The 9,897-nt window shown below is 35.7% G+C and overlaps 2 protein-coding genes and 1 long non-coding RNA gene across 4 annotated transcripts; 1 reads left to right on the forward strand and 2 right to left on the reverse strand.

The window, feature by feature from the left end:
* Positions 1-4,254: 4,254 nt before the first annotated feature.
* Positions 4,255-5,655, reverse strand: LOC120428070 (uncharacterized). 2 transcript variants are annotated; one of them, XR_005607036.2, is made up of 3 exons: positions 5,141-5,410; positions 4,692-5,057; positions 4,255-4,612 (listed from the first exon to the last, which is right to left on the reverse strand). It is a non-coding gene; the product is annotated as an uncharacterized LOC120428070 (long non-coding RNA). The 2 variants fall into 2 exon arrangements; XR_005607035.2 differs by having other exon boundaries at positions 4,255-5,057; positions 5,141-5,655.
* Positions 5,656-6,283: 628 nt separating this feature from the next.
* On the forward strand, positions 6,284-7,621 carry LOC120428077 (WD repeat-containing protein 61). Its single transcript, XM_039593053.1, has 4 exons — positions 6,284-6,414; positions 6,476-6,755; positions 6,818-7,056; positions 7,118-7,621. Exons 1-4 carry the CDS (start codon positions 6,412-6,414, stop codon positions 7,574-7,576), a joined length of 981 nt encoding a protein of 326 aa, XP_039448987.1. The 5' UTR covers positions 6,284-6,411; the 3' UTR covers positions 7,577-7,621.
* LOC120428078 (protein NDUFAF4 homolog) lies at positions 7,595-9,035 on the reverse strand. Its single transcript, XM_039593055.2, has 3 exons — positions 8,782-9,035; positions 8,393-8,481; positions 7,595-7,933 (listed from the first exon to the last, which is right to left on the reverse strand). The coding sequence occupies exons 1-3, from the start codon at positions 8,924-8,926 to the stop codon at positions 7,610-7,612; spliced, it is 558 nt and encodes a 185-aa protein (XP_039448989.1). The 5' UTR covers positions 8,927-9,035; the 3' UTR covers positions 7,595-7,609.
* Between the last annotated feature and the right edge of the window lie 862 nt (positions 9,036-9,897).

The raw sequence follows: 9,897 nt of genomic DNA on the forward strand, positions 1-9,897 counted from the left end.
ACTACTTTTTTAGCTGTGTAAATTTCAAACGACATTTAAAAAAATACTTTGCAAAAAAAATCATTGCAAGTTGTCCTTAATAATTTGTCTGGCTGAGAATCTCAAATATCATCAAAAAAAAAAAAAATCAAAAATCAAATCATTCGCTCTACAGCATTGCCTTGGCGTTCTCGATTGCGAGATTCCTACTCGAAACTAGGTGTCCGAAGGCTTGATTGTTGAGGCAATTGCAAACCTCTTTTTACACCTAAGCTTCCATCCACCCCGGGATTCGAACTGACGACCTTTGGATTGAGAGTCCAACTGCCTACCAGCGACTCCACCGAGGCAGGACCCAGGGAGACGACTCCTACACCTGGACTGAGCTAACGACCTAACCTCTAGGTTAGACCGGGGCCAACATTTACTTCCCTGTCCGACGGAAGGCGTGATCAGACAAATCTCGTCTCAAAATTTGCCACCGGGACCTTCTGGGATCAAACCCAGGCCGACTGGGTGAGAGGCAACCACACTTACCCCTACACCACGGTCCCGGCTCTATATCAAATATCATCAAATAAAATAATATTTACAAACAGAAACTCCATGATATTAATATTTTTAAGTTGAAATATATTATAATTCAACGGTTCTCAACTTTTTCTAGGCTAGGTACCCTTTTTAGTGCTACTTAAGCTGCTGGTACCCCCTAGCGTTCATACATGAAATTTTTCGTTTGCATGAGATTTTTCTACATTCCAATTCACGAAGAAAGAAACTTGAATTTTGAAGTATTAAAAATGTCGTAAATCATGTTTCTAGAGTTGTTTAAAAACATACTGGATAGGCCACACAACGTCCATGTACATTTCTTCAAATCAGTTTTCTTAATAAAGCTTCAAAATAAAATGTTGTACCCTGTTTTTCTTTAAAACTATCTACTATCTGTAGAAAATCCTTTTGTTAATTAAATTTTCGCTGTCTTTTTTCATTTCTACAGACATTTCCTTTATTTTTTTTTAAATTTTAATTTTTGGAGATTTAAATTTTGTAAATAGTATTTTTTTGAAGTTGTAGCTATTTTCAATTGAAAAATTATCTATTAAATGGTTGAGAAAATTCTTTTCTGCTTTCTTTTTTGAATATTTTTGATCCATAATTTCCACTTACAAAAAATCCTAATTTTTATTTTATGCAAAACTAATATTTTAGCAAAAAAAGGACGAATTGAAAATATCCAAATCATGAAACATAAGATTATTTTTACCAACATGGTAGTAAATGGTAGTTGGCACAATATACAAATTTGAAACAAATATTTGTAGAAAAAAAACGAAATAATCCAAAAAACGGTGCACTTTACTTCAAATTCTTAAAAATTTCTAAACGAATGCAAATTATAGATTTATCATTCAAATATTTTTTAAACATTTTCTGATTTGGTCAAAAACAATTCGCCCGTAATTCATTGCACCTTAAGCATGGTTGTTATTTTTTTGCTTCAAAGCAATTTGTTATTTTTTTCTCTCTCAAATATTTTGCTTGGGACAAATGGCCGCCATTGCGGGGATTGTCCTCGGGACTCCCTGAGACCGCTCGTGGTACCCCCAGGTGTACATGTCCCCAGGTTGAGAATCGCTGGTAGAGGAAACATTTCGTTTTATTAAAAAAAAATCGCCAAGTAAAAATACAATAGGATACAACAGAAAAAAATTACACAAATTCAAACATAGTTTTCGCGAATTCTTCATTTAAAATAACAGGAATAATATTCTAATTGAGAAAAGAACATATTGAACTCATTAAAGAGGCTTTTGTAAAAATTTTACTAAACTTAAAATATTTTCCCGGTTTGTCAGTCGAATTCCCGAGTTTTTCCCGGTTTTCTCCCGGTGGATAAAAATCCCGGTTTTTTCCCGGTTTTCCCGGTTTTTTCCCGAGGTGGCCACCCTGCGAGATAATGATGTTTTTTGCTTCATATAACTGTCAATTATCTCGGGGCCAAGTTTCAGAAAGTTTGATGATGTAGTTTCTTGAGATACAGCCATTTTAAAATGTTATTTCCGACTTTGTCAAAGAAAATCTATCGAGAAATTAAAAGTGAGAGTGTGTGCGTGCAAAATGGAGTTAAACTTTTCAAAGTGCCATGGAAAACTTCACAGCAACTTCACAGAAAGTTTAACTCCATGTTGCAAATTTGACAGCTCGATACAATCAATACAATTTCAGATACTGATACTGTGTAAACTTTTGATGCTCTCTCATTTTACATACATTTTTTTCAAAATTATTTTTTTCAAAATCTTTTTTATTGCGTTAATTTATAGAGGGCAAAAAGTTCACACCACTTGATTTTTTTCTCAAAAGTTGTTCTAAGAGCTGTAGATTAAATTTTAAGTGTTCATTCCTATGTCACCACACAGGGAAAATTGTAATCGTCATACTTCGATGCTTCGCGCCATCTGGCTGAATTATTGAGCTTTTAATTGCGAATTGAGCAAGATAGACTGCATTTTTGCCTTCCTCACCTTACTGAGTAAAGGCTATAAAATCACTCGAAAAACTAAATTCTTAATTTGACATCCTAGACCCACCTTCATGTATACTTATCGACTCAGAATCACAACCTGAGCAAATGTATGTGTATGGTGGGATGTTGATAAAAATATTGCAAAATGGCACTGGCTGAACCGATTTGGACCGTATTGGTCTCATTCGATCCGTCTTGGGGTCCCATAAGTCGGTATTGAAAATTATAAAGTTTAGTAAAGTACTTCAAAAGTTAAGCTAAATAAAACGATTCTAACAAAAGTCCGGAAGATTGTAAAAATTTATGCACTTTTTAGAGACCGGATCTCATATATTTCGATTAAAACGTTGTCCGGATCTATCATGCAACCTGTCGATGGTTAGGTGATCAAAAGATCTAACGAGTTCAAAAGATTGAAGATTTGACAAACCTATCAAAAGTTATGCGCACTTAAGGGTTATTTATGCACTTTTTAGTGGCCGGATCTCATATATTTCGATGAAAACGTTGTCCGGATCTATCATGCGATCTGTCGATGGATAGGTAATCAAAAGACCTTTCCAACGAGTTCAGTAAATTGCAGATCTGACAACTATCAAAAGTTATAAGCACATAAGTGCCCTGAATTATGAAGATCTGACTACCCAATCTGATGGTATGAATAATGAATCAAGTTGATAGAACACTGAAAGGTCCGCCCTTGTGTATCTATTTTGGATAGAATTACCCTCTAAAAGTGAGGAAGGCAACAACCACCCAAGGGTAGATTAAGTAACGTTCAAACTATTTTTATGGGCGAATCACAAGACTGGACGACGACGACCAATTGGTGCATTGCACGTTGAACAAATAAAACATGTCAGAAACTACAGTCATCCCACATATTCCGAACGGTTTACAGATCGGCCGATGGTTGAAAAATCATAGAAAATCGATAGTCGAACATAATGTTTTGCCTTTTCCTTCATGTGGAAGCTTTTCTTGAGATCTTTCGATTGATGTATAGACCGGCTGTAGTTTTTTACGTTTTATATCATTTTTTAAAGAAAACCATTGACTCATGAAAACCACAAATTCGGAACACTTTTTTCTTATTGTAAGGTATGCACTTCGGAAGAAACCGGTCAAGAAAAAAATCAAATGGGCAGCAGCGGTAGCGAAAGCAAGCCAGAGAGGGTGAAGAAAAGCCCCAAGAAGACGTTCCCTCTTTTTTGTCCTGCCGTTCGTAAAGCTGTTTCTTGACCCCTTTCCTTCCGATCTGCAGACCAGCCTTATGAATGTAAACAAACCTTGGTTCTCTCCAGGAATACAGATTTTTAACAAAATAATGACTGAAATCAATGAAACTCATGCTTAGTGATGGTTTAAACATGGTCTGATGACTTTTTTGTGAAAATGTCAGTTAAATTCAGGTGTTCCACAATTGTGGGAGGCACAATAACATCCCACAATTATGAAACAGGCAATTTGGAGGCAGTGTTTTGCTGCTCTGGATAAAATTGTCTTGAAATGAAGTTTTTGTCTAAAAAGTACTACTTTTACTAATGAAATAGCAAGAGAATGTCCAAATAAAGGTCCTAAAAATAGTAGGGTTGACGGAAAAGCTGCATTTGGCATGCTATTGACAAATTATCTCGAAAATGTTCCGAATATGTGGGTTGACTGTAATTAGTTTTTACGTTTAAATAACAGTTTTTTTTAACAGGCAGTGATACCATTTTATTTTTTATTAAAAATGTAGAGAATAAACACACATATTGAAATGTATACTTTATTTGCAAATGACAATTGATATAGACAAAAGTTAAAGAATTATGTATGAAAAATCACATTTCGCTTTTGTTCGTAAAATCACAAAGGTGAAAAAAACATGACTTTAATTTAACATTAAATAAACTGATTTATATATATTTACATTCAATATTTCACTGCTGATTTATCGAAAACAATTAAATGCATTAATTAAAACTTTTGACTTGTCCGTTTGCATTAACAGTCGTTTTTTTAGGAATAAAGGTTGATCAAAGTATTTCTTGGCGATCATTTATGATACAGTGTACATTCAAGTTTCCTTGATTCTTTGGAATTAATGTTCATAGCCTACTGTAAAAATTAATGAAAAGTTTGTTATTCGATTGCTTTGTGTTTTTTTAAATAATAGGTGCATCGTCCGAATCATTACCTAAAATAACATCTTCGTACGCGGGTCTTCTGGCTCGAGTTGGATACAGAATACGAATCCTTTGAAGCAGCTGTATTTTTTTTGACAAAATGATGATGCCCAAGATGACCATAACAATGCATACTGGTATCAATATTCCTCCTAGGATATGGTGTGGTTCAGGAGTTTCTTTGAAGACTTTTCCAAACGTATTTGTTTTACTATTGTTTACTTCTAAAGTTGTTTCTTGAAGAACGCAAAAGCTTCTGCTTACTTTTTCATCGTAATCTGGGTTCTGCTTGAAATTATGTATGCAAGAACATGAACCATTATTACACGATGAATGTGGAGGACATTGGTTGAGCATATCTTCCATGCATGAAATGGCTGCAAAAAGCAAAATAAACAAACCAAAAGCATTAATATCAATGTACGAGGCGTACAAAGTATTTGTGAAACAATCTACTTACAAAAAAAATCATTCTTCACAAAACACTTAACCAATGAATAGTAACTCGAGTAAAGTAGCACTATAAAGCTGTAAACATTGTTGCGAATCATCTTACAATATGAAATATGATGACTAGAAACGAATATTTGATGAGTTTAATGTTATGTTTAACACCAGTTCTTTCTACGTGACATTATATTTCAGTAAAATGCCAGGATAATATATTAAAGTCTGAATAAAACACTGTGGAGATGATTGTAAAATGGCAACTCTTATTTTACTATTCGAAGACTGAGAGCAAGAAAATTTAATGGAAAGGTTATACAAACTCAAGGTCCTAGAAAACCATTAGGTACGAAGCATATTAATTTTGTTAGAGATTGAGGAAAGGAAACGTTTTTTTCAATCCGTAACGCATTTAGAAGAAGTAGTACAGATTTTCTATTACCAGATTGGCCAATCTTGACTGGCAGCCGAAGTTTTAGTTTGCCATCAGTGATGGCCCATCACCGCCAAGTGTCACCGGATTTACTTAAAAAAGGAAAACATTTTAAAACTTCAAACCATTCAACTTATTTAATCGAGAACTATGAAACCACCCCAATACCGTTAACCTAATGGACAAAAAAAAAAATACATGTCTAAAAATTCCAGCCAATGAACCCCTACTTCAATTTGGGTCCTAAAACTAAGCTTAGATTTGTAAAAAAATTTTGATTACGACGATAAAGCTTATTTTCGATTGTTTTGGTTCAAGTACGATTACGATATTTTAGGTTCAATCCTTAACTTTCAAAGCACATCCCCCTATGTAGTATTGAAACATTTACAAGATGTTTATTGCAGTAATTTTGTGTGTTTTTTTTTCTTTTTTTTTAATTGAGAGGTCTATATCAGCTGAGCGCTCTCAGCAAAGCAGGCATGTAAAAATGCTGTTGGATAATCTCAAGATAATCCCTCAATACCGACAGCCCAAAAATAATCATTTACGGAAGATAATAACTACGCTAGACAATTTTAACTCAAATAAACGCGTGACGCCATAAGATTTTCTATGCCACTGTTAAAATGTCTGCGCACCACAACTAGGTAGATCATTTATGCCACATTCATACAGACATGCACTAACAATCTGGCATCCCTGTTTTTAAGCAAGCTGTTTTTCTTACCTTTTGTAGGCATCACTGTTAGTATCTGTCAAAATTGAGCTCTCTCCATTCTGTCATACGTTGGAACATAAAACCCGGTAAATCTTCCAAAAAAAACATTTTGCTTCGTTTTCCCGTAGAAATGGTAAGAAGTACATTAATTTTATGCAAAATATGAAATATCACCTATTATTTTTAAATTTTAGTATTCATTGCTGCATAAGGAAGAGTCGGCTCATGATGAAAGCATCTGGGCTTGCAGCTGGGGACGTATAAAAGTGAACAGCGAATTAGAGTCAGCTGAAAGGGACGACGACAATTCGGTTGATTCTACAGCTTCGTTTCGCGATTTCATTGTTACTGGCGGCTTAGATGATCGCGTTAAAGTTTGGGACGTAACGTCTGACAATAAGCTCAAGTTGAGAAATACGTTCACTGGTCACTCTCTGGGTGTTGTATCTGTAGATGTGAGCAGCGATGGAGAAGGTGAGACTCAGCTTTAAAGATTTTTTTACTATAAAAGTTACACAGTAAACATTTTGTTACAGTTATTGCGAGCAGTTCGCTCGACTCAGGATTATGTGTCTGGAAGGCGGAGACTGGACAGCTATTGAATCAGATTGCCCTTGGTCCAGTTGATCTCTGGACAGTTGCATTTTCCCCTTGTGACAAGTACATCATTTCCGGATCACATGAAGGAAAAATTTCGCTGTATGGAGTCGAAACTGGAAAGGCCGAGCAGGTGCTGGATCCTCAAAACGGAAAGTTTACCCTGAGCATCGCTTATGTATGTATTCGCGAAATTTGTAGCTAAAAACCCCAATCAAATTAAATCTCTTTCTCTTCAGAGTCCGGACGGAAAATACATTGCAAGTGGGGCTATTGATGGAATAATTAACATATTTGATGTGGCTGCTGGTAAAGTAGCTCAAACCCTAGAAGGACACGCTATGTCCGTTCGAAGCCTATGCTTTTCACCCGATTCTCAGATGTTGTTGACCGCTTCGGACGATGGGCATATGAAGCTGTATGATGTTGCCAATTCCGATGTAGTTGGAACGTTATCGGGACATTCTTCATGGGTCTTATCCGTATCATTCTCCGGTGATGGCAGGAGTTTTACGTCGTCGTCGAGTGACAAAAGTGTCAAAATATGGAACGTTGCCGAGCGTCAGTGCCTACACACTTTTAATGACCATCAGGACCAAGTATGGGGAGTAAAATACAGTCCAGATAGCTCTAAAGTTATTTCGGTATCGGAAGATAGAAGCGTAAATTTGTATGATTGTCCGCCAAATGTTTCCTGAATTGTAAACTCTGATGGATGAAATACAGACGATTTAATTCAGCAATTTATTTTGATTACTTGTATTGGGAAATGCCTTGCCTTTTTGTTTGTTCTCAGGTAAATGCAATTCAAATGGTTTGAAGTGCTTAAGAATGTCATTCACAAGATTCTCTTTCAAATCATAGCGTTTAGATATCGCAGCGGCATTCCATTGCGATGGATCGGTTTGGTGATTGGAAATAAACTCCATAGCTTGGCGTAATGTGCAACGGCCTTTAGACACCTTTTGTGGTTCCAAATGCCCAAATTCGAAATCATCAACAGCTGAGCGATCCAAAGGTAACGCGTATTCCAACTGTCTTTGACGGGTGGGTTCCTAGAAATTTTCAAGAAGTACGTAAATAACAGCTATTAACACGAGCCGACAAAGGGTTTAATTAATTTTAGGTCACAAAAAATAAAAATAGTTAGATGCTAATTGCTGCTGTAAATTCCAGTTACAATTTTTAACAAACGAGTATTTCTAAGGAGTGCGAAACCCTACAAGAATAATTATTCCCAGATTAGCTTTTCCATTGCTGATAAAAAAACAAAAAATAAAAATAAACTGATGATCATTAACGACGATCAGTAAATACAGGGCTGTGGAGTCAGAGTCTAAACGATGTCAGAATCCAGAGTCACTTTCGGAACAAGAGTCGCTCAACTCTACAGCAAATACTGCTTATCTTACTTGCTCTAAAATATATTGGTAAACTGGGATTTAACGCAGCAATAGTCAGTCAGATAGTTTCGAAATTGTGTATAATCGAACGAACGTGGATAATTTACATACCGAACGTGTAGAAGTTACATAGACATGTTTCAAGTAATCATCTAACAATTCATCCTTTTTGTTTTGCTTGTTGATCAATTCGGGATATTCTGAGGAACAATTTTTTTAATGTTAATTTAAAGATTTTCATTATAAGTAAAACCTGCAGCAACATTTGAAAGGGGCGGTACTACATTGCTCATTGCTCATTGCGTTTAAATGGGACGAAAGGCTGTAAGAGCAATGTCGTACCGCCGCTTTTAAATGTTGCTCCAGATATGAAAGGTTATCCCAAATCACCAACGCACACTGTAAAACTGCTAAAGTTAGTTTTGCTTTCCGATTTAGTGCTTTTGGTCTATTTGGCATGTCCTTTTCAAAATATCTCAAGAAAATGTTTTTTACGTTACCTTGTAAAACTCTTTCTAGGTCTCTTAAGTTGGAATCAAATTTTGGTGCAGGCTTGGGCTTATCTTGGGAAATTATTTTTTGAGCGCGATTTTCAACATTAAATTTATTAAATTGTCGTGAAACAAGTGACTGTACTATGCCCATAATGATAATTTGTAAATGATTTTTAATAAACTGAAACAACTATTGCACAACAATTCAAAGGCTAAAGTATAGAACACAACAATCAGGCGCTAACCATAAAGTACTGAACGCTGCTTTCACATTTTTGTTTTGCTTTGGGGGTTTGACAAGCGAAGTCAGCATCTCAAATACAGGGACATTGCGATTTAGGCAACATGAATTTCAAAGTTATAACTTCGTTTTAAGCTTTATTTTTCAAAACTTATGTTAGAAACTAGTATGCTCAATTTATGTTAAGGGTTGTTTTAAAATGCATTTTGCACCTGCCCAGTTACTTTGCAATCATTAGTTTTCAAAATATCTAAGTATCGAACATTGTTTTTTTTTTTCGCCAAAAAAGAAAACTTTTAAGGGTACACACAAACCCTGATGGTTTGACACAAAACGTAACAAAGTGTGACAAGAGGGGGAAGTGGTGTCTGTGAAACTGTGACGTCACGCTAGACAATTTCTTGAATACTGAAAATTCAGCCTTGAAATATATTTAAAAAAAAAGCGTGACGTACTTTTCAAGGAGGGTCGGAGACAGCGTGACTAAGTGTGACATAGGTAGGAGGGGGGGTTGATTTTGCTTAAGTAAATTTTCAAAACAACCTATGAATAATGGGTTTCCTATACAGATAGGACCTTTTGAAAATATAATTTAGATTGTACAAAAAATCAAAATGGGTGGGGGGGGGGCGACAAAGCGTGACGTACTTTTCGAGGAGGGTCGGAGACAGCGTGACTAAGTGTGACATAGGTAGGAGGGGGGGTTGATTTTGACCGATTTTAGCGTGACATACTTTATGGATGATGCCTTATAGGACCCTAGTTTCGAAGGGCAAAACGTTGAAAAACTCGAATTTTATGTTTAAAACAAGAAAAACGAAACCCATACAAACCTTCGGATAATCGAACTTCGGATAATCGAAACTTCGGATAATCAAGGC

Source organism: Culex pipiens, chromosome 3, assembly GCF_016801865.2.
Source record: "Culex pipiens pallens isolate TS chromosome 3, TS_CPP_V2, whole genome shotgun sequence".
In the NCBI taxonomy this organism is placed as follows: domain Eukaryota; kingdom Metazoa; phylum Arthropoda; class Insecta; order Diptera; family Culicidae; genus Culex; species Culex pipiens.